General features: G+C 35.4%; 1 protein-coding gene across 1 annotated transcript; it reads left to right on the forward strand.

Moving 5' to 3' along the window:
* On the forward strand, positions 1-25,553 carry LOC132718469 (protein shortage in chiasmata 1 ortholog-like; the record flags this gene model as incomplete). The annotated part of the gene is given in 9 exon segments (XM_060702169.1): positions 1-141; positions 3,241-3,392; positions 3,892-4,016; positions 4,341-4,519; positions 22,829-22,931; positions 23,431-23,655; positions 23,901-23,994; positions 25,129-25,257; positions 25,510-25,553. Coding segments are annotated over 9 exon segments (1,169 nt in total), but the record flags the coding sequence as incomplete, so codon positions are not given.
* Positions 25,554-25,716: the final 163 nt, after the last annotated feature.

A 25,716-nucleotide genomic window follows, 5' to 3' on the forward strand; every position in this document is an offset into this window, starting at 1 on the left:
ATTCCTCTGATGAACTCTACAAGATGACTGTAATTCTTCATGGTCTTGTTATGGCATCTGAAATAACAGTCAACTGTTGCCTTGAATCAGGCATAGGATGTCTGAGTGCACTGCAAGAAAAATACAAACATGTTATTGGATGTAAGGAACCCTTTACATAACATAACTAAATATAGTTACAGTGTTGATTTTGGGATATTTTATAATTAAGATATATAAAAAGTATAGAAAATATTTCGTATCTGAAACAACAAGAGATAATATTGTTTTTATACCCCCGAAACTAAGTTTAGAGTCACCCAGTGGTTGGTCCAGCGGTCCGTTGCATTTTCCTTGTCCGGAGCATTCAATATAACTTCATACAATGGTCAAGCTTATTGAGAGGAATTGCAGTGCACAAGAACCATAACTTCATCTTGACTAATCACAGAGTTATTGCCCTTTGTTACTTTTCCTTGTCCGGAGCATAACTTGAAAACTACTGTTTTGAATTCAAAACAACTTCATACAATGGTCAAGCACAATAAGGGGAAGTGCAGTGCACAAGAACCATAACTTCATCTTGACTAATCACAGAGTTATTGCCCTTTGTTACTTTTCCTTGTTTTTAGCTCATCTGTCACAAAGTGACAGGGTGAGCTTTTGTGATCTTTTCGTCCGGCGTCTCGCCATTGTCCGTCCGTAAACTTTTACTTTAAATGACATCTCCTCATAAACCACTGAGCCAATTTCATCCAAACTTCACAGGAATGTTCCTTTGGTGGTCATCTTTAAAAATTGTTCAAAGAATTTCATTCCATGCAGAACTCTGGTTGCCATGGCAACCGAAAGAAAAAACTTTAAATATCTTCTTTCAAAAAACCATAAGAGCTAGAGCTTAGATATTTGGCATGAAACATCTTCTAGTAAGTGTCTACCAAGTTTGTTCAAATAAAAGCCCTTGGGTTAAAATTGGCCCCACCCCGGGGGGTCATTGATTTTCCCTATATGCATATAGTAAAACTGAAAAAATCTTCTTTTAAAGAATCCAAAGAGCTATGGCTAAGATATTTAGCATCAAACATGTTCTAATAAGTGTCTACCAAGTTTGTTCAAATAAAAGCCCTGGGGTCAAAATTGGCACCGCCCCTGGGGGTCATTGATTTTCCTTATATGTGTATAGGAAAAACTTAAAAAATCTTCTTTAAAAAAACCCAAATAGCTAGAGTTAAGATATTAAGCATGAAACATCTTTTAGTGAGTGTCTACAAAGTTTGTTCAAATAAAAGACTTGGGGTCAAAATTGGCCCCGCCCGGGGGTCATTGATTTTCTTTATGTGTATAGCAAAAACTTAAAATCTTTTTTGAAAAAACCCAAATAGCTAGAGTTTAGATATTAAGCATGAAACATCTTCTAGTAAGTGTCTACAAAGTTTGTTCAAATAAAAGCCCTGGGGTCAAAACTGGCCCGGCCCCAGGGGTGTCCTTGTTTTTAACTATATGTGTATAGTAAAAACATAAAAAAATCTTCTTTTAAAAAGCCCAATGAGCTAGAGCTTAGATGTTTAGCATGAAACATCTTCTTATGGGTGTCTACCAAGTTTGTGCAAATAAAAGCCCTTGGGTTAAATTGGCCCTGCAACATTGGGGGGGATGGGGTTGGGGGGGGGGCTATATACAGGTGAGCGACCTCAGGGCCATCATGGCCCTCTTGTTTTTTGTTTTTTTTGTCCGGAGCATAACTTATAACCTACTGGTTGGAATTCAAAACAACTCCATAAAATGGTCAAGCACAATAAGAGGAAGTGCAGTGCACAAGAACTATAACTCTGTCCAGGGTTATTGCCCTTTGTTTCTTTTCCATTGCTTTTTTCTTGTCCAGAGCATAACTTGAAAACTACAAGTTTGAATTCAATACTATTTCATACCATGGTCAAGTTTATTGAGAGGAAGCGCAGTGCACAGAAACCATAACTCTTTCTTGACTCATTTTAAAGTTGTTGCTCTTTGTTACTTTTTATTGTCCAGTGCATAACTTGAAAACTAGTAGTTGGAATTCAATACAACTTCATACAATGGTCAAGCACAATGAGAGGAAGTGCAGTGTACAATGACCATAACTCCATCTTCAGTATTTATAGAGTTATTGCCCTTTGTTCCTTTTCCTTGTCTTTCTGGACTTATTACAGAGTAATTTAATAAAACTTCATCAATGGTCATCCACATTGAAAGAAAATGCAACATACAAGAAGCACAACTATCTTTAATTGCCCACAACCATAACTATTTCAATTCTTTTACAAGGTATTCTGTTACTAGTAACATCCCCATTACCGAAGCAGTCTTGCGGGGGTATTAATCACATTTAGTGATAGTTCTAGTTTTCTTTAAAGTTAAAAATCTTGAATAAAAATCAGGACAAAGAGGATAATGGAAAGTGTAACATCTCTCATGTCCCCTGGCACCAGCTTTAGCTGCATTTAATTTTCAAATTAATGATCCAAAAAGACCTGCAGAAACTTCTTAATATTAAGCATTGAAGAATTGTAATGAGAGGAAAATATCCATTTCTTTTATTTCTTAAACAGTGTAAGAAATTCGGATTTGAATCCACTAGTCCGGTCGGGCTACCAGATTGGAATATTCACTAGCCCAAAAGACATTTCACTAGCAGGATTCATTTGTTCAAAACAGTTGTTTATAGTGCCTCTGAAAATACAGTAGTCTGGTCGGGCTAGTTACTGTAAAAAGTTGGTAGCCCAAGGAGAAATTTAGTAGTCAGGGGCTATCGGACTACTGCTAATTTCGAACACTGCTTAAATGATCAAAATACAAACATGAAAACTCCCTATGATGTTTTTTTAATTTAATTATGAGAAATGAAATTGAATTGTTCAGAATTCTTGTTGTAAAAAAAAAATACTGTTTTCTTCTTCTTTTTATTAATATTTGAAGAAAAAAAATCATATCTTGTTGGAGAAGGGGGAGGTAAAAAATAAAATGACTGTGAGAAATTTTCTTCTAAAATTGCAAGAATTTTGATATAGTAAATAATGATCACACACCTTATAAAATGTCATCATCTAACTTCCAATGTTTGAATCATGTGATTGTCCAATACAAATCAACAATATTGTACTCAACACAGTATAATATCCTTTTAGTATAGCTCTAAGATTTACATAAAAAATCTTATTTGTGTTGCCAAGATATATATGTTGAATGTATAAAGTTTTTTTTTACTTTTCTTTAACTTTGAAGCCAATTTGGATAGCACAAGACAAGTTTTGTTTGAACTCAAAGCACAGTTTTATGAGAAGAAAATTTATCATCCAAAAGTTGTGACATTATGCAGAGAAATTGAAACCTGGCTAAAGAAAAAGAGAGCAAAAACAAAAGATTCAGAGCAAAAGGTGAGTTTTATCAATTGGTGATATGTAAATTGATGGTGTTCTAAATTGCCAACTCTGACTGTTAACCAAATGCAGAAGCTATTATATGACTTCTTTATCTTCGACAGCAACTTAGTTGTATTTATGTCTAAACAGCTTTACCTTTTGTGACAAATTAGTATTTCAGGGTTGTGTTTTTTGTAAATAGTTTGGCATGTCTGAAAGCATACTGATAACATGAAAAATAGGGTTATTGGTTACATGGAAACATATAGGTCTGCCAGGCAATACTTTCCAGCATAAAGTACCTGCCAGCACATTAGGACATATCATTTACCCCATTTAGAAATTTCTTGCTTCTTTTTCTTGTGAATTCTTATAATGAAATTTGCAAGCATAATACAGATAGTGTTGAATTTTTCGTAACACTTATACAATGTTGTTTCTGTCCATTTTTGAAACCACTTGTTTCCTTTTTCTGTGCAGTTTCTGGGTTATTGATATTGATTGTCAATTTCAGATCTTAATTCTGGTACAGAGGGACATACCTAGTTTGCTGAGTTGTTTGAAAAAAGCATTAAACCTTGGTAATTTGCTAAGTCCTTGCATATTGTCTTCATCTGAATCAGAACATATAATAGATAGGTAAGAAGATTTTACAATTCCTCACTTTTGTCAGATGTAAATGTGTAATTGTCCTTTGATTTCATATGAAATTTAAATCAGCAACTATGAAATTGTAAGAACAATCTGTCTTTTTACAGTATAATCAATTTCTGGCGAAAACATAAAACTAATGATCAAGAATACTTTAGTACAAAGTATGAATGTTATATTGTTCATTTTTTAACATTCTTTATTGGCACAAGATCCATAAACATTACTTAATCTATAAAAGCTTTCAGATAATTAAAATGATTGTCAACAATGACAATCTCTTCTTTCAATGTACATTTCACTTTGTTTTAGCTTAGATAAACATAATTGTGTAATTGCACCTACAAAGATGGTTTGTGAAAATTTCCCATGGGCGCAGTTCAGCCTTGTGGTAGAATATGAAAATGAAACATCATCACAATGGCAACAACTTTGTGAGAGGCAGCATATAAGACATATTGTACTTTGTATACAGTCAGACAAAAATAAAGGTACACATTCAATAGGCTCTGTTCATATACTTTTATCTTTCTCTCCTGTAATATGAAGCATTTTCTATGTTTGATTTCAATTTTTTATATATATATATGAATTGAAAAATTTCCAAATGGTTTTCTTCTTTTTTTCATCTAAAAATCCTAAAAATAAAAAGAAGATGAAAAAACCACACACACACACTTGCACATGCATTAAAGACTTAACATGTATATGAGTAGCTTTCAAATTGAAGACAATTTAAAATGCATTTGTCACCATTCCTGAAGTAGAAGTATCCTACTCTTAAAGAGATGAATAAACTTTAAATGATAAATTAATTATGCCCCCTTTTGAAAAAAAGGGGGTATATTGCTTTGCACTTGTCGGTCCGTCGGTCCGTAGACCAAATGGTTTCCGAGTGATAACTAAAGAACCCTTAGGCCTAGGAACTTCAAACTTGGTATGGTGATTGGTCATGACAAGTAGATGACCCCTATTGATTTTGGGGTCAAGGGGTCAAAGGTCAAGGTCACATTGACCTTGTAAGCAAAAACGGTTTCCGATCAATAAGTAAAGAACCTTAAGGCCTAGGAACTTCAAACTTGGTATGGTGATTTGTCATGAATCAGTAGATGACCCCTATTGATTTTGGGGTCAAGGGGTCAAAGGTCAAGGTCACATTGACCTTGTAAGCAAAAACGGTTTCCGATCAATAAGTAAAGAACCTTAAGGCCTAGGAACTTCAAACTTGGTATGGTGATTGGTCATGATCAGTAGATGCCCCTATTGAGTTTTGGGTCAAGGGGTCAAAGGTCAAGGTCACATTGACCTCTTTGGTAAAAAAACGGTTTCCGATCAATAACAAAAGAACCCTTAGGCCTAGGAACTTCAAACTTGGTATGGTGATTGGTTATGACCAGCAGATGACCCCTATTGATTTTGGGGTTTAAGTGGTCAAAGGTCAAGGTCACATTGACCTTGTAGGTAAAAACGGTTTCCGATCAATAACGAAAGAACCCTTAGGCCTAGGGACTTCAAACTTGATATGGTGATTGGTCATGATCAGTAGATGACCCCTATTGATTTCGGAGTTAAGGGTCAAAGGTCAAGGTCACATTGACCTTGTAGGTAAAAACGGTTTCCGATCAATAACGAAAGAACCCTTAGGCCTAGGGACTACAAACTTGATATGGTGATTGGTCATGATCAGTAGATGACCCCTATTGATTTTGGGGTCAAGGGGTCAAAGGTCAAGGTCACATTGACCTCTTAGGTAAAAACAGTTCGGATCAATAACTAAAGAACCCTTAGGCCTAGGAACTTCAAACTTGGTATGGTGATTGGTCATGATCAGTAGATGACCCCTATTGATTTTGGGGTCAAGGGGTCAAAGGTCAAGGTCACATTGACCTTGTAAGCAAAAACGGTTTCTGATCAATAAGTAAAGAACCTTAAGGCCTAGGAACTTCAAACTTGGTATGGTGATTGGTCATGATCAGTAGATGACCCCTAACGATTTTGGGGTCAAGGGGTCAAAGGTCAAGGTCACATTGACCTCTTTGGTAAAAACGGTTTCCGATCAATAACAAAAGAACCCTTAGGCCTAGGAACTTCAAACTTGGTATGGTGATTGGTTATGACCAGCAGATGACCCCTATTGATTTTGGGGTTAAGTGGTCAAAGGTCAAGGTCACATTGACCTTGTAGGTAAAAACAGTTTCCGATCAATAACGAAAGAACCCTTAGGCCTAGGGACTTCAAACTTGATATGGTGATTGGTCATGATCAGTAGATGACCCCTATTGATTTTGGAGTTAAGGGGTCAAAGGTCAAGGTCACATTGACCTTGTAGGTAAAAACGGTTTCCGATCAATAACGAAAGAACCCTTAGGCCTAGGGACTACAAACTTGATATGGTGATTGGTCATGATCAGTAGATGACCCCTATTTGATTTTGGGGTCAAGGGGTCAAAGGTCAAGGTCACATTGACCTCTTAGGTAAAAACAGTTTTGGATCAATAACTAAAGAACCCTTAGGCCTAGGAACTTCAAACTTGGTATGGTGATTGGTCATGATCAGTAGATGACCCCTATTGATTTTGGGGTCAAGGGGTCAAAGGTCAAGGTCACATTGACCTCTTAGGTAAAAAGCAGTTTCCGATCAATAACTAAAGAACCCTTAGGCCTAGGAACTTCAAACTTGGTATGGTGATTGGTCATGACCAGCAGATGACCCCTACTGATTTTGGGTTAAGGGGTCAAAGGGAAAGGTCACATTGACCTTGTAGGTAAAAATGCTTTCCGATCAATAACTTAAGAACCCTTAGGCCTAGGAACTTCAAACTTGGTATGGTGATTGGTCATGACCAGCAGATGACCTATTGTTTTTAGGGTCAAGGGGTCAAAGGTCATGTAACATTGACCTTGTAGGTAAAAACGGTTTCCGATCAATTAACTAAAAACGCTTAGGCCTAGGAACTTCAAACTTTGTATGATGATTGGTGGTGACCAGCAGATGACCCCTATTGAGTTTTGGGTCAAGGGGTCAAAGGTCAAGGTACATCAACCTTGTAAGTAAAAAACGGTTTCTGATCAATAACTTAAGAACGCTTAGGCCTAGGAAACTTCAAACTTGGTATGGTGATTTTTCATGACCAGCAGATTACCCCTTTTGATTTTTGGGATCAAGGGGTCAAAGGTCAAGGTCACATTGACCTTGTAAGTAAAAAACGGTTTCTGATCAATAACTAAAGAACACTATTGCCTAGGAACTTCAAAACTTGGCATAGTGATTGGTCATGATCAGCAGATGACCCCTATTGATTTTGGGGTCAAAGGTCAAGGTCACATTGACCTTGTATGTTAAAAACGGTTTCGGATCAATAATAAAAGAACCCTTAGGCCTAGGAACTTCAAACTTGGCATGGTGATTAGTCATGACCAGCAAATGACCCCTATTGATTTTGGGGTCAAGGGTCAAAGGTCAAGGTCACATTGACCTTGTAAGTAAAAAACGGTTTTCTGAATCAATTAAGTAAAAACGCTTAGGCCTAGGAACTTCAAACTTTGTATGATGATTTGTCTTGACCAGCAGATGACCCCTATTGAGTTTTGGGTCAAGGGTCAAAGGTCAAGGTCATGACCAGTAGATACTTGATAACCCTTATTAATTGTTTGATCACTGGGTCAGAAGTCATGCATAATTACCTTATCACATGAATAATTGGCTGCTGATAGGGGGCATACATGTTTTACAAACATATCTTGTTATTATTTGGTAATAGTTTTATTATATGCCCGAAAGAGTTTTGGGCATATTATGTTATACCCCTGGCGTCTGTCCCTTAGCAATTTGGTTTCAGGAGCATAACTTAAGTTCCATTTCGCCAACAATATTCAAACTGCATAGGATGACTTTCCATATTGGGTAGAAGACCCCTATTGATTTTGGGGTCACAAAGGTCAAGGTCACTATTACCTTATAACTGAAAACAGTTTCTGGAGCATATCTTAAGTATTAATCAACTTACAGCTAAAAAAATTGATAGGATGTACAGCCATGTCCAATACATGACCCATATTGATTTTAGGGTCATAAGGTCAAAGGTCGGGGTCACAATGATCTTTACACTGAAAATTGTGGTTTCTGGAGCATAACTTAAGTTCCATTTGGCCCAAAGTGTTCAAACTTCATAGGATTATTGTCAATATTGAGTAGAAGACCCCTATTGATTTTGGGGTTACAAGGTCAAAGGTCAAGTCACTTTTACCTTAAAACTGAAAATGGTTTTCGCTCAATAACTTAAGTATTAATTAACCTACAGCTGTAAAATTTTATAGGATGAAAGCCATGTCCAATACATGACCCCTATTGATTTCAGGTCCATAAGGTCACAATGACCTTAACACTGAAAATTGTGGTTTATGGAGCATAACACAAGTTCCATTTGGCTTACAGTCTGTTCAAACTTCATAGGATGATTGCCTAAGTGATTTTTTTTTTTTTAATAATTTTATCCAATGCCTCATCTGATTTCAGTCATTAACTTAATTTATCTAATTTATTACTTATATGAAATGATATTTTAATTTGTTAAACTGTTATTTTATATATATATGTCCTTTTTATGTTATACCCCCTGGCGTCCGTCCGTCTGTCCGTCCGCACTACTGAATAGGGATAGGGGGCCATCTAACTGTAAACAGAACAAAAGAGAACAATAGAATTCATTCCATAACAATAGAATAAGGGGCCATCGGTCCTCTATTAAACAATAGAAAATAACAAAAGAAATGGCCCCTTCATAATTCCATTTCGACCGAACGTCCGTCCGTCCGTTAGCCATTTGGTTTCCGGAGCATAACTTAAGTTCCATTTGGCCCACAATATTCAAACTTCATAGGATGATTGTCCATATTGGGTAGAAGACCCCTATTGATTTTGAGGTCACAAGGTCAAAGGTCACGGTCACTATCACCTTAAAACTGAAAACACTTTCCGGAGCATAACTTAAGTTCCATTTGGCCCACAGTGTTCAAACTTCATAGGATGATTGTGCATATAAGGTAGAAGACCCCTATTGATTTTGAGGTCACAAGGTCAAGGTCACTATCACCTTAAAACTGAAAACAGTTTCCGGAGCGTAACTTAAGTTCCATTTGGCCCACAATATTCAAAGTTCATAGGAGGATCGCTATTTGAAGGAGATAATACTTTATTTAATTCTCATGTCTTACAAATGCTTCATCCTTACTAAAAAAAACAAAAAACTTTCGAGCATATAATGCTCCGCCTAGCGGTGCTCTTGTTATGTAACTGTAATCTATGAGTGTGTTTGAACACGTATTCATTGATAAAACACTGGGATACAAGAACTTCAATTTAATTTAAGTATAATGCAAAATCTGCGTTAAATCATGCAATAACAATTTCTACATTGTACATGCGACCTGTTCTGATAACATCAAACTGACATGGCTCCAAGAATTGAATTATATTATATTGTCTAATGGCACTCCTAGATTGCATCTTTATTAATATCATAAATAAGCATATTTGTAAGGTTTATTGGAAACATTAATCAACAAAACAATTTAAATATATCTGTTCTCCATGGAAAGGAAGGAAATTGCACTTGCAGAAAGAACATAAAATTAATGACAGATGCATAAAATATGGGATGTTGAATGCATAATGACCATTTGAAAATAAATTAGTAAATTAATTTCCTCTAGCCTAGTTTTAACTGTAAAAAAATATACACGTGTTAATATCCAATATTGAATGGGACTGCGTGCAATAGAAATAAGTATATGAACATATACTATGTTTTTATGAAATGGTATAATTATCGCTGATATTTTTATTCAGTTTTATAATAATATTGTGAAATATCCAAGTCTTTTTAATTATATACTATGCTTATCTATGGGTTAGATACTAAAATTGTAAATATATTGATATCCAGGAAATTCGTAATTAATATGTCTGACTTGAATAAAAGAATGCACAACATATGTTTAATCCCTGTCAAGTCAATCTTGTCCTTTAAAAAAACTGCCAGTTTTGTAATGATACTATATATTCATACTGCTTTTGTGGGCGTCCGTCCGTCGTCCGTAAACTTTTACTTTAAATGACATCTCCTCATAAACCACCAAGCCAATTTCATCCAAACTTCACAGGAATGTTCCTTTGGTGGTCACCTTTGAAAATTGTTCAAAGAATTTAATTCCATGCAGAACTCTGGTTGCCATGGCAACCAAAAGAAAAAACTTTAAATATCTTCTTCTAAAAAACCCAAAGAGCTAGAGCTTAGATATTTAGCATGAAACATCTTCTAGTGGGTGTCTACCAATTTTGTTCAAATAAAAGCCCTGGGGTCAAAATAGGCCCTGCCCCAGGGGGTCATTGATTTTCCCTATATGCATATAGTAAAAACTTTAAAAATCTTCTTTTAAAGAACCCAAAGAGCTAGAGCTAAGATATTTAGCATAAAACATCTTCTAATGGGTGTCTACCAATTTTGCTCAAATAAAAGCCCTGGGGTCAAAATTGGCCCCGCCCAGGGGGTCATTGATTTTCCCTATATGCATATAGTAAAAACTTTAAAAACTTCTTTTAAAGAACCCAAAGAGCTAGAGCTAAGATATTTAGCATGAAAAACATGTTCTAATGGATGTCTACTAAGTTTGTTCAAAATAAAAGCCCTGGGGTCAAAATTGGCCCCGCCCCGGAGGTCATTGATTTTCCTTATATACGTATAGCAAAAACTTAAAAAAATCTTTTTGAAAAAAAAAACCAAATAGCTAAGGTTTAGATACGAAGCATGAAAACATCTTCTAGTGAGTGTCTACCAAGTTTGTTCAAATAAAAGCCCTGGGGTCAAAATTGGCCCGTCCCGGGGGTCATTCATTTTCCTTATATGTGTATTACAAAAAAATAAAAAAATCTTCTTTGAAAAAACTCAAATAGCTAGAGTTTAGATATTAAGTATGAAGCATCTTCTAGTGAGTGTCTACAAAGTTTGTTCAAATAAAAGCCCTGGGGTCAAAATTGGCCCCGCCGAGGGGGACATTGATTTTCCTTATATCATACAGTGTATGGCAAAAACTTAAAAATCTTCTTTGAAAAAACACAAATAGCTAGAGTTTAGATATAAAGCATGAAACATTTGCTAGTAAGTGTCTACAAAGATTGTTCAAATAAAAGCCATGGGGTCAAAACTGGCCCTGCCCCAGGTGTGTCATTGTTTTTAACTATATGTGTAAAGAAAAAACTTGAAAAAATCTTCTTTTAAAAAACCCAACGAGCTAGACCTTAGATGTTTAGCATGAAACATCTTCTAATGGGTGTCTACCAAGTTTGTTCAAATAAAAGCCCTGGGGTTTAAACTGGCCCGCTCCGGGGGCCTATATACAGGTGAGCGACTTCAGGGCCATCATGGCCCTCTTGTTTTCTTTTAACAATTTATTTATGTATCTCTCATGTCCCATTTGGAAAGAAATTTTTTTTTTTTTTTGATTTTCTAATTTATATAGGTATTTATTGGCTAAATTGTGCTAAATCTAGTAATAAATATGGTACCTGATATTTTCAAAGTGTAATAAAATCAAAACTAGACGGTAAAAGTATTTCATATTTTATAAGATCAACCAATATACTTCTTTAAAAATTTAGGGAAACTTTGAAAACAGGCACTCATTTGTGTAAATTTTAAGGATTTTTTAAATTAGGCTCCCTAAGTAGGAAAATGGTCAGACACGTGGTAAAAATTGGTGGAGTAGGGTAACACTTTTATACAGATTTCATAAATTTTAAGTAGAAACCATAATTTTGTTTATGTGGATTGTTAGCTGAATGGTACTATTTGTTTCTTACCAAAAGTTAATAGGAAAACATTTTTCATTAGAATGTTATTGTAGATTATTTAAAGGTTCCTCATTTCTAAAAAAGTGCCCTCATAACATCCTAGCTTGAGTTCAGAAAAGTGGCCATAACTTGATTTCCATACGGTAAACTTTGTTAAAATTGTGCATACAGGTGTACTTTAAGGTATCATATCTGACCTATGGTGTCATGACATTAGGGTCGTAATACCTTAAGTATTTAAATACCACTTTTCTGAAATCAATGTAACACATAATGACTAGTCCAAGAATACTTAAATCTTCTCTTATTGCAATAGAATGTAATGGAATTACATAATCACTTTTTGTAACTATTATAATTATGTCTGATGCTGATTTTACAAAATGTACTTTAGATAACATACAGTTCCTAAGTTGTGTTTAAACACATTCAAGTTACCAGTACTTTCACTTTTTAGCTCACCTGAGCATGCTCAGGGTGAGCTTTTATGATCGATGATTGTCCGTCGTCTGTTCACATTTAGTTGTTAACACTCTAGCAGTCACATTTTTGCCTCTATCATCATCAAACTTGGTCAGGATGCTTATCTAGTTGATAGCTCGGATGAGTTCGAACATGGGTCATCTCGGATGAGAAACTAGGTCACAAGAGCTAAAAATAGAAAAACCTTGTAAACACTCTAGAGGTAACATTTTTGCCTCAATCATCATCAAACTTGAGGTGATAGCTCGTATGAGTTCGAACATGGGTCATCTTGGATGAAAAAGTAGGTCACAAGAGCTAAAAATAGAAAAACCTTGTTAACACTCTAGCGGTAACATTTTTTGCATCAATCATCATCAAACTTGGTCAGGATGCTTGTCTAGGTGATAGCTCAGATGAGTTCGAACATGGGTCATCTCGGATGAAAAACTAGGTCACCAAAGCTAAAAATAGAAAAACCTTGTTAACACTCTAGAGCTTACATTTTTGCATCAATCATCATCAAACTTGGTCAGGATGCTTGTCTAGGTGATAGCTCAGATGAGTTCGAACATGGGTCATCTCGGATGAAAAACTAGGTCACCGGAGCTAAAAATAGAAAAACCTTGTTAACACTCCAGCAGTCAAATTTTTGCCTCAATCATCATCAAACTTTGTCAGAATGCTTATCTAGTTGATAGCTCGGATGAGTTCGAACATGGGTCATCTCGGATGAAAAACTAGGTCACAAGAGTTAAAAATAGAAAAACCTTGTTAACACTCTAGAGGTCACAATTTTGCCTCAATCATCATCAAACTTGGTCAGGATGTTTGTCTAGGTGATAGCTCGGATGAGTTTGAACATGGGTCATCTCCGATGAAAAAGTAGGTCACAAGAGCTAAAAATAGAAAAACCTTGTTAACACTCTAGCGGTCACATTTTTGCTTCAATCGTCATCAAACTTGGTCAAGATGCTTGTCTAGGTGATAGCTCAGATGAGTTTGAATATGGGTCATCTCGGATGAAAAACTAGGTCACATGAGCTAAAAATAGAAAAACCTTGTTAACACTCCAGCGGTCACATTTTTGCCTCAATCATCATCAAACTTGGTCAGGATGCTTGTCTAGGTGATAGCTTGGATGAGTTCGAACATGGGTCATCCTGGATGAAAAACTAGGTCACCATAGCTAAAAATAGAAAAACCTTGTTAACACTCTAGAGGTCACAATTTTGCCTCAATCATCATCAAACTTGGTCAAGATGTTTGTCTAGGTGATAGCTCGGATGAGTTAGAACATGGGTCATCTCGGATGAAAAACTAGGTCACCGGAGCTAAAAATAGAAAAACCTTGTTAACACCCCAGCGGTCACATTTTTGCCTCAATCATCATCAAACTTGGTCAGGATGCTTATCTAGTTGATAGCTCAGATGAGTTCGAACATGGGTCATCCTGGATGAAAAACCAGGTCATAAGAGTTAAAAATAGAAAAACCTTGTTAACGCTCTAGAGGTCACAATTTTGCCTCAATCATCATCAAACTTGGTCAGGATGTTTGTCTGGGTGATAGCTCAGATGAGTTTGAACATGGGTCATCTCCGATGAAAAAGTAGGTCACATGAGCTAAAAATAGAAAAACCTTGTTAACACTCCAGCGGTCACATTTTTCACGCCCGTTTAACTCACAACGAGTGAAAAATGTCCATCGGTTAAAATATTGTGAGCAACTTCCGTTCCTCGTTGTGAGCACCCATCTTTGACGTGTGACACGATAAACAAGGTGACTTTTTCATATTTTTTGAAGATTACAGACATTTATGTAAAAATATCGGAATGCAGTTAGCTAGCTATGTGTTTTCCGAGTATGCACATGTAATGATATTGTCTGTTTGTGGACAATTTGATGGAAATACCGTGCAACGCAGTCACTCGGGGTAGCTGGAAAACTGGAGACAACTTCTCTTTGGACCTAATTTAACATTGAAAACATCGATTCTGGTGACGTATTGTGCATTCTTACCTAAAACAGATGCCCACAAGTCATCAGCGTAAATTATTATCTGAAAGTCTTCGTAGAAACGAAGATATACTCTATTTTGCTTTAATCTTCGTTGTGAGCACCATAACCTCGTTGTGAGCAAGACAAGCGCAGTGCTTGTCTGGTTTTAATATGTTATTCAAATGGCAAGAATACAATTTTCAATCTACCAAAAGCAATCAAAACGTTTTTGTACAAAAGTTTTTCTTTGCAATAGTTTTTCTTTTTCTTTTTAAAAGTTTTTTTGAAAATTATTCTTCTTTTCACAAGTCATCATATTAACAGGAGAACTAATCAGTGTAGGTAAATCAGGTATTTTATTTCGTATACTCTAGTTTGGCTCGAGTGAACATCACGGGAGTTTATGAATATTTCAACAATTTCACAGTCTGTGTGATACACACATACATGTGTTTATCCTGAACTGAAGACTGACCAAGTTATGTAAAACAAGAACTATCACGGTAAGTTGACAATGCCCCTGAAGTGGTGCTTTGTCCTTTGATTTATGGACCAGATAGATTATTTGTTTTTGGATTACATCTTCAATGTGAAGGTAATTCAATGTCAAGGTGAAATACATATAGGTCAGTTGGAAGGTCTTGTCCAAAGGGGCATTGTGTCCAAAATATGAATTAAATCAAACTTACTTATAAAGAAGTGATGACCAATCTTAAAAGTTTTTGGATGTTCTAGAAGGTCATCACGGTACAAGATAAAAAAAATACAGATCAGTTTGAAGATCTTGCCTAAAGGGGTGTTGTTTCAAAATATGAGTAGAATCCGTTTACTGATAAGGAAGTTTTGACCAATTTTTAAGTATTTGGACAATTTGACCTTCAAGGTGAAGGTCATTCAGGGGTCAAGTTCAAATAAAATAGGATAGTTGAAAGGCCTTGTCCAAAGATGTGTTGTGCCTAAATATTATGCCAGGACATTATGGCCAATCTTAAATGTTTTTGGACAATTTGACCTTCAAGGTAAAGGCCATTCAGGGGTCAAGGTAAAAAATACAGGTCCGTAGGAAGGTGCTAAGGGATGTTGTGTTCAAATATGAATCAAATCCGTTTTCTAATAAGGAAGTTAAGGCCAATGTAAAAGTTTTCGGACAGATTGACGGACGGACTAACTTTTGATATTTATGAGGCAAATCAGCTCATAAACACCACCTGGACCAACGTCCATTAGCAAAATTAGCTCAAAAAATAGCTCTTAATTTGAATTTTATGAGTTTTTGTTCTTTATTTAACTACAGAATGAAGCTCATAATTATCATATATTTGCTCGGACTGACAGACGAACAGTTCAAAACTAATACGCCTCCCTTTGGGGTATGCACAACGTCAAGTGCAAAGAAATGCTGCTGTGCAAAAACTTTTTAATTGCTGTGGTATATTGAAAATTATATTTTCAACCATCTGAATAACATATTAAAACCATACACGCACTGCGCTTGTCTTGCTCACAACGAGGTTATGGTGCTCACAACGAGGATTAAAGCAAAAAAGGTATATCTTGGTTTCTATGAAGACTTTCAGATAAATAATTTACGCTGATGACTTGTGGGCATCTGTTTTAGGTAAGAATGCACAATACGTCACCAAGAATCGACGTTTTCAAATGTTAAATTAGGTCCAAAAGAGAAGTTGTCTCCCAGTTTTCCAGCTACCCCGAGTGACTGCGTCGCACAGTATTTCCATCAAATTGTCCACCAACAGACAATATCTTTACATGTGCATACTCGGAAAACACATAGCTAGCTAACTGCATTCCGATATTTTTACATAAATGTCTGTAATCTTCAAAAAATATGAAAAAGTCACCTTGTTTATCGTGTCACACGTCAAAGATGGGTGCTCACAACGAGGAACGGAAGTTGCTCACAACATTTTAACCGATGGACATTTTTCACTCGTTGTGAGTTAAACGGGCGTGTTTTTGCCTCAATCATCATCAAACTTGGTCAGGATGCTTGTCTAGGTGATAGCTTGGATGAGTTCGAACATGGGTCATCCTGGATGAAAAACTATGTCACCAGAGCTAAAAATAGAAAAACCTTGTTAACACTCTAGAGGTCACAATTTTGCCTCAATCATCATCAAACTTGGTCAGGATGCTTGTCTAGGTGATAGCTCGGATGAGTTAGAACATGGGTCATCTCGGATCACCTGACCTAAAAATAGAAAAACCTTGTTAACACCCCAGCGGTCACATTTTTGCCTCAATCATCATCAAACTAGGTCAGGATGCTTATCTAGTTGATAGCTCAGATGAGTTCGAACATGGGTCATCCTAGATGAAAAACCAGGTCATAAGAGTTAAAAATAGAAAAACCTTGTTAACACTCTAGAGGTCACAATTTTGCCTCAATCATCATCAAACTTGGTCAGGATGTTTGTCTGGGTGATAGCTCGGATGAGTTTGAACATGGGTCATCTCCGATGAAAAAGTAGGTCACATGAGCTAAAAATAGAAAAACCTTGTTAATACTCTAGCGGTCACATTTTTGCATCAATCATCATCAAACTTGGTCAAGATGCTTGTCTAGGTGATAGCTGGGATGAGTTTGAACATGGGTCATCTCGGATGAAAAACTAGGTCACCGGAGCTAAAAATAGAAAAACCTTGTTAACACTCTAGAGGTCACAATTTTGCCTCAATCATCATCAAACTTGGTCAGGATGTTTGTCTAGGTGATACCTTAGATGAGTTTGAACATGGGTCATCTCAGATGAAAAAGTAGGTCACCGGAGCTAAAAATAGAAAGAAAAACCTTGTTAACACTCTAGCGGTCACATTTTTGCATCAAACTTGGTCAGGATACTTGTCTAGGTGATAGCTCGGATGAGTTAGAACATTGGTCATCTCGGATGAAAAATTAGGTCACTGGAGCTAAAAATAGAAAAACCTTGTTAACACTCCAGCGGTCACATTTTTTCCTCAATCATCATCAAACTTGGTCAGGATGCTTACCTAGTTTATAGCTCAAATGAGTTTGAACATGGGTCATCTCGGATGAAGAACTAGGTCACAAGAGCTGAAAATAGAAAAAACCATGTTAACACTCCAGCGGTCACATTTTTGTCTTAATCATCATCAAACTTGATCAGGATGCTTGTCTAGGTGATAGCTCAGATGAGTTCGAACATGGGTCATCTCGGATGAAAAAGTAGGTCACCGGAGCTAAAAATAGAAAAACCTTGTTAACACTCCAGCGGTCACATTTTTGCATCAATCATCATCAAACTTGGTCAAGATGCTTGTCTAGGTGATAGCTTGGATAAGGTCGAACATGGGTCATCCTGGATGAGAAACTAGGTCACCGGAGCTAAAAATAGAAAAACCTTGTTAACACTCTTGTGGTCACAATTTTGACTCAATTGTCATCAAACTTGGTCAGGAAACTTGTCTAGGTCATTGCTGGGATTAAATCGAATATGGGTCATCTCGGATGAAAAACTAGGTCACAGGAGCTAAAAATAGAAAAATCTTGTTAACACTCTAGTGGCTACTGTTGTGATCAAAATATTCTGTTAATTGGTCTGAAAGTTTGTTTTGATGATTTCTAAGTCAAGTTCGAACATGGGTCATCTTGGATGAAAAACTAGGTCACACCGCCCAAATATGGAAAAACCTTGTTAACATTCTAGTGGTCACATTTTCGACTCAATTATCATCAAACTTGGTCAGGATGCTTGTCTAGGTAATTGCGCGGATGAGTTCGAAATCGCATGTGACACTAGTTCACCGGAGCTAAAAATAGAAAAATCTTGTTAACACTCTAGTTGCTACTGTTTTGATCCAAGTATCCTGGAAATTGGTCTGAAAGTTTGTTTTGATGATTTCTAGGTCAAGTTTGAATATGTGTCACCTGGGTAAAAAACTAGGTCACACTGCTCAAATATGGATAATCCTTGTTAACACTGTAGTGGTCACATTTTTGTCTCACCTGTCATGAGACTTGGTCAGAATGCTTGTCTAGGTAATTTTTTGGATGAGTTTGATGGGTCAGTTGAGCGATCTAGGGCCATCATGGCCCTCTTGTTTGTTTACAATTACGTATCAAAGGGTTCTTAACAATCATCTAAAGAATGCAATTAGTAATTATGATTGTGTGTTAAGATTTTTTTTGTGATACAAGAGTTGTTTGTTATATATTCTCAGTTTGTCTTAAATATTTATGCCCCCCAATTCAAAGAAGAGGCGGTATATTGCTTTGCATTTGTCTGTCGGTCCGTGGACGAAATGGTTTCCGAGTGATAACTAAAGGACACTTAAGCCTAGGAACTTCAAACTTGGTATGATTATTGGTCATGACAAGTAAATGACCCCTATTGATTTTGGGGTCAAATGTCAAGGTCACATTGACCTTGTAAGTAAAAACGTTTTCCAATCAATAACTAAAGAACGCTTAAGCCTAGGAACTTCAAACTTGGTATTATGATTGGTCATGACCAGTAGATGACCCCTATTAATTTTGGGGTCAAGTGGTCAAAGGTCAAGGTCACATTGACCTTGTAGGTAAGAACGGTTTCCGATCAATAACTAAAGAACGCTTAGGCCTAGGAACTTCAAACTTGATATGATGATTGCTCATGACCAGCAGATGAACCCTATTGATTTTGGGGTCAAGGGGTCAAAGGTCAAGGTCACATTGACCTTGTAGGTAAAAACGGTTTCCAATCAATAACTAAAGAACGCTTAGGTCTAGGAACTTCAAGCATGGTTTGATGATTGTTCATGACCAGTAGATGACCCCTATTGATTTTTGTGTCAAGGGGTTAAAGGTCAAGCTCACATTGACCTTGTAGGTAAAAAACGGTTACTGATCAATAACTTAAGAACTTTTAGGCCAAGAAACTTCAATCATGGTATGATGATTGTTCATGACCCGCAAATGCCCCTATGGATTATGGGGTCAAAGGTCTAGGTCACATTCACCTTTTAGGTAAAAATAGTTTCTGATCAATAACTAAAGAATGTTTAGGCCTAAGACCTTACGACTTGGTATGATGATTGCTCATGATCAGTAGATGACCCGGATTGATTTTGGGGTCAAGGGGTGAAAGGTCAAGGTCATATTTATCTTGTTGGTAAAAATGGTTGACAATCAATAACTTGACAACCCATGAGCTGTTGGCCCTCAAACTTAGTAGGTGCATTTGACTTGACAATTAGATGACCCCTATTGATTTTGGGGTCAAAGGTCAAGGTCATATTAACCTTTTAGGTGAAAACGGTTTCCAATCAATAACTTCACAAGCCCATAGCTGCTGGCCCTCAAACTTTGTAGGTGCATTGGTCTTGGCCAGTAGATGACCCTTATTGATTTTGGGGTCATGGGGTCAGTCTCATATTGACCATGTACTTAAAGACGGTTTCTGACCAATAACTCAACAACTCAAGTTGCCTTGGTTGATATTTCTATATTAAACTAAAAACGCTTTTCGTATACACATTTGAAGGTCTTATGTAATATAACAACTTGGCTGTCATTTATAAGGCCTACATGATTCATAAAATTTATGCATATATTATTTGGTAAGATTTGTAATAAATTAAATTGCTGCACACAACCTATGGGGTCACAATAATTATTACCTTGTGACTAGTGTTGACCAGTAGATACTAGATAACCGTTATTAATTTTTTGTTCACTGGGTCAGAAGTCATGCATAATAACCTGATCACATGACTAATTGGCTGCCGATAGGGGGCATACATGTTTAACAAACATATCTTGTTATATTAAATTTGCTCGTCAGGTAACTTGCACTTACCAGTACCGTCCATGAACTGGTTCAATCAAACCGAGCCTGCAACATTTCCAATTTTGCTGTGTTGGGCTTTCTCTAGGGATTCTTATTTCTCTCTATTTTATTGCTACCTCAGCGTTGTTTGTGCTGTGTGGAGGCTGTAAAAAGTCCCCCGTGCATTCAATCGGGGATGGTTTTTTCTGATCCTTAAAGATCGTTCAGTATGACATTATTGTTGTGCTTGTGGATTTTAGTTCTTTCTATTTGGCTATTTTTGTTGGGTGGTTCCAAATTCAGCTTATTTAGTTCCGCCCATTGTTTTCTAGTTTAGTGCACATACATTTTTAGTCCCCTACCGGTTTAACCGGAGGGGACTTTAGGTTTACCCTCCGTCCGTCTGTCTGTCTGTCCGTCTGTCTGTCTGTCAGTCTGTCCGTCCACAAAACTGGATCCCGCGATAACGCAAAAAGTACTGAAAATATTTTTATGAAACTTGATATATGGATAGATGGCAGTATTGAGATTATGCACGTCTTTTTTTTTTCTTCCTATGTTGAAAATTCTGGTTGCTATGGCAACAAATAGTCTGAAAATATGGCAAATTTAACACATAAACTGGATCCAGTGATAACTCAAAAAGTACTGAAAATATTTTTATGAAACTTGAAATATGGGTAGATGGCAGTCTGAAGATTATGCACATATTTTTCTTTTCTTCCTATGTTGAAAATTCTGGTTGCTATGGCAACAAATAGCCTGAATTTCAAGATTTCTGATTTAAATTTTTCAGCTTTTTCACTATATGTTCTTTATTTCTTAAGGTGTTTACTTCAAACTTTAAATATAAGTTTCTGGTCATCAACCACATTCATATGTGACAAGGTTTTATAACTCTAGCACAAAAAATATCAGTATTACCTCCCTTGAACTTAGATTTTTTAGGGGAAAAAATGTTGTCTTTTTTAAATAACTTCTTTATTTCCTAATGTATCTACTTCAAACTTCATATATATGTTTCTTATTATCACTCGACATTTTTGAGAAGGTTAAATACTCTAGCAAGACTATTTCCAGAATTATGTCCCCCTTGAACTTAGATTTTTTTCGAGAAACTGGTATTTTCACTCCAACTTCTTCATTCCTTATAGGATTTACTTTAAAATCCCACATCGTAATAATATGACAAGGTTGTATAAACATAATTTCCTTACTAAGCATGGAAACTTAACACATTACTGTGATATAGACAAACTTATTTTATTATGTTTTGTGGTTGATATTTTCAAATACAGACTTCATCCTCAAATTCATTATAAATGGCAATACACAGGAGTGTATGACAATTAAAGAACTTTTTGAGGGACCGGTAGGGGACTACTGTATTGCCCGCAATACTATCAAATGCTTGTTTACTTAGGGACCCTGTGCAACTTTTCATGGAACTAACTTGTCACATCGAAGGTTAAAAAAATTTGCCATGGCAAAATGAAAAAAATAGAGATTGCAATACAAAAATAACAATAGCATCAAGAACATGTCATAGAATAAGTGTTAGAATGTTTCGAGATTTTTTAAAAATTATTGCCATGGCAAATGTAGGAAAATTTCTGCAAAATACCGAAATGCCATGGCAAAACACACTTTACCATGGTAAATACAAACTTTAATGCATTTTTTAAAAAAAGTAGTTAAGATAAAAAAAAAACATATAAACTTTTAAACCTATAAGTAATATAACATTTTAAGATAGTTTTTATTTTTTTAAAGTTTGTAAAAATAGGGGTTGAATTTGCCAAAAACCGGCGTGGCAAAAAGAAACCGGCAGCTATTTAATACTTTATTTAATTCTCATGTCTTACAAATGCTTCATCCTTACTAAAAAAGCACTTTCGGGCATATAATGCCCCACCTAGCGATGCTCTTGTTAACACGGTAGGGAATCACGTGACTTTTACGGTTACGCGTACAGACAATATGGCGGCCTAAAAACCTCCCTTTACATGTGTTTTTCAGGTAATTCTTTATTATATCCCTTTTACTTACATACGAGACCTGTTGCAGCCTACGCGGAATAAAGAACTGTTGCTGCCTATACCTTATTTTCTACCCCTGTGCTCATATCTTTTACAAACACTCAAAAATTCAACAGAAATGTTCAATGTGGACAATTCTTTTTTGGGTAACATTCACGCAAAATTTGTATTTTTATGATTTTGATTAAACTACGTCGAGTTAGCAAAGAGAAAATGTTCATAGAATTTCTTTATTTGAAAATGTAAATATTACGGATGTTAAATGTTGACTGGTCATTTTCTAGACAAGAATTGTCTACATTGAAAATTTCTGTTGAATTTTTGAGTGTTTGTAAAAGCTATGAGCACAGGGGTGGAAAATAAGGTATAGGCAGCAACATTTCTTTATTCTGCGTAGGCTGCAACAGGTCTGGTATGTAAGTAAAAGAGATATAATAAAGAATTACCTGAAAAACACATGTGAAGCGAGGTTTTAGGCCGCCATATTGTCTGTACGCGTAACCATAAAAGTCACGTGATTCCCTACCGTGGTTAAACATGATGTGTACCTATTAAGGTAATTATTAATTATTTTCACAAGCTCAAAATGGATTGAGTAAATATTAAAACTGCTCCATTAGTTATCTAACTCATTGAGCCTTCTAAATGTTACCTTGTTCAGATACAACAACTTTGACTTTGGAATATCCTGAAGAACAGATATGTCTAATTGGATCTCAAAAAGTCGTACAGAGCATTGAACTTCTACAACTATTGGAAACAAGGTTTGTTATGTTCACAAAATTTAAATGTTATTGAATGATGAAATACTCAAATAATCAGTCAGTTGAAATTCATGTCATGTCCTGGATTATGCCATATAAACTTGGTGTTACTTTGTGAAAACAATATAAAATGTGAGGAAAAAGAAAGTTTGTCTTACTCAGTAATATCATTAATATGACTGTATGTCATTTAGATGTGAGTTTTTGTTAAATTTACAAATTAAAGCTTTTAAAAGAAACAAAATATCCTCTGTTTTTATTTTATATTTAATTAATTTTAAAATGTAGTATGAGATATATAGGCTACATTTTACAATTAGTAAAATGTTCATATAATGACATTTGATGTATAATTATTTTTCTTTTTTTAAGTATTACAAACATTTAGATATCTTGTACTTAACTTTTTTTCTGAGGTATCCCATTCAATAAATATATTAGTTTAATTATAAGAAAAGAAAATGACAAATGCTTTGTGCAACTCCTCTTTAAATTTTAGACATAACATTCTTCTGCTAGTGAGAGATTATAGCCTGATAGGAGGTGCCAAGCATTTGTTCTTTTCTGATATTGATGTTGATGCAAGCACAGGAATTGTCTTAGAAGACATTAAAGACTTGAATGATGATTGTGCTGTTCAAAACCTTGTTACAAAGATGGTGGCTCTTAGTTTGAAATATGTCAACTGCTGGTTAATCTTATTTGCAAACACCAGAACTGGAAGGTAATGGAATATTAAATATAAGTTGAAAAAAAATACATTTTTGTCACATTAAAAAATTTAAAAGGGACACAACACACACACACAGTTATAAAAATTAGCTAATAGAACAATATCAGATTCATATTTAATTAAATGGCATTTGTACATTTGTTTTTCTTCATTTGTTAAAAACAAAAAAAAGTTTATATTTGCAACAAATGTCAGATTTACAAAGTAGTATATGCCATGGTCTTTATTTATTCCAGCTACCAGTATCCAGGCCATGTCATAAATAATATTGGTAGATTACAGGCTGCAGCTGCAAATTTTGTAGACAAATCCAGTTACTTTAAAGCAAGGGTCAAGTATAATTCTGTGCTTGTGTGAATTATTTGCCTCTTTACTGTGTTGTTTTTCACCATTACTCTAATTTAGAGTAATGGTGAAAAATCAGCACTGAAAAAGCATTTTTAGCAATAATGATACATCATAGAACTCAGTGTTTATATGTTATAATTAAACACTGCCATTTTTATCGAGAATATTTGGTGGAAGTGGTGGTGGTAGTTTACCCTCTGGATGACAGCAATAAGCCACATTGAATTCACCAAAGCACAGCTGAGCAGGCTTCCAATCAGTTTACCAGTACTAGTACATTCACTTTAGCAAGGGACTGATAACTTCTTTACATGCCAGGGCAGAGGGACAGTATGAATAAATGTAGAAAAAAAATATATGATCAGTCACAATAAAAATGATCTACACCATCCAGGTCACCCAAGTCCAAAGCTAGCTGGATGGTTACTATAAAAAATATTATTATATATTATTTAGTGGTCTGTTATAGTGTATAAAGCTATATATAATGAAATATTTTTATTAAATCTATAAGCAGTAAAATATGTTGTTTCCTTATAGTCATCATATGGTGATTAAACTGGATGGCAAATAAAGTCCTGTTATTTTACACAATAAAATTATAGGGTTTTAAAACAAAAATTTCAAACAAAATAGTTTTTGCTCTTAAGATTTTAACCATTTACAATGAAATTGCCCAAGGCCATTAATTTTGTTCTTAAGGAGATATATAAACAGATTTCTTTCATACAGGTATTTTGGAATTATTCTTTTCCAAAATTCAAACAATAATTTTGTAAATAGTTGGGACATATTACCATTGTTAAATAGGCTTTTTCTTTGTTCAAATTCTGACCCTACCCCACTAATTCATCAACTACATAAATGCAGAAAAGATGGCTTAGGATTTTTTCGATCTGCTGTGGGACTCCAACTTTTTTGGGTTGGGAGTCCCAGGACTCCTTTTTTAAAAATCCTTGTGAGGACCCTGTAAAAAGCTACAGGAAACATATAGATAATTGTACAATTTATACCTTCTGCAGTAGAAATGGTATAATAAGTCATATACATTTGTACACTGGTAATAAGATGCAATCATTTAAAAACATATAATATGAAGTATGATTGATATTGCAGATATTGTTTTGTGAAGGTTGCAGTGAGGTGTCCTGTATAGTTCGAAGCATTAGTGAGAATTGTATGGCTCTCAGCAAATCAAAAGAACAGTGGTTAAATAGGACATGGTTGAGGGATGAAATTCAACAGGTAATATTTCACAGATGCTCATATACTTTCATTGCACTTAGATTTAAACTAGCTTTTTTGGTTTATAAGGGTTCGGATGTGTTAAAAATGATTGCTTTGATATGATATTGAATCATACTTACAGGAAATATATTCATCTGTATTTTTATGCAATATTAACAATGGTTTTAGTGTGACACTAAAAGAAGCTATGCTGATATAGATGATATCTCTAATTTGTCAAGTTTTGTTATGTAAATCTATCATTTTCAGGATGAAAGGGCGTTACTCATGCTTCCCTGTCTTAGTTCATTCAGGTATTTGATGATTTTATTAGATATTTTATATTTCTAAAATGGAAATAAACTTCTAATTTAGCTGTTTATCACTTTATGTAACAAGGGTAGCAATGAATATGTGTAAAGGATTTTAAATTGTTAACAAAGCATTAAATTGCTCAACGTAAATGTATACATGTTA

Source organism: Ruditapes philippinarum, unplaced genomic scaffold (genome assembly GCF_026571515.1).
Source record: "Ruditapes philippinarum isolate M1 unplaced genomic scaffold, ASM2657151v2 ctg11390_1_1_1_1, whole genome shotgun sequence".
Taxonomy (NCBI): Eukaryota; Metazoa; Mollusca; class Bivalvia; order Venerida; family Veneridae; genus Ruditapes; species Ruditapes philippinarum.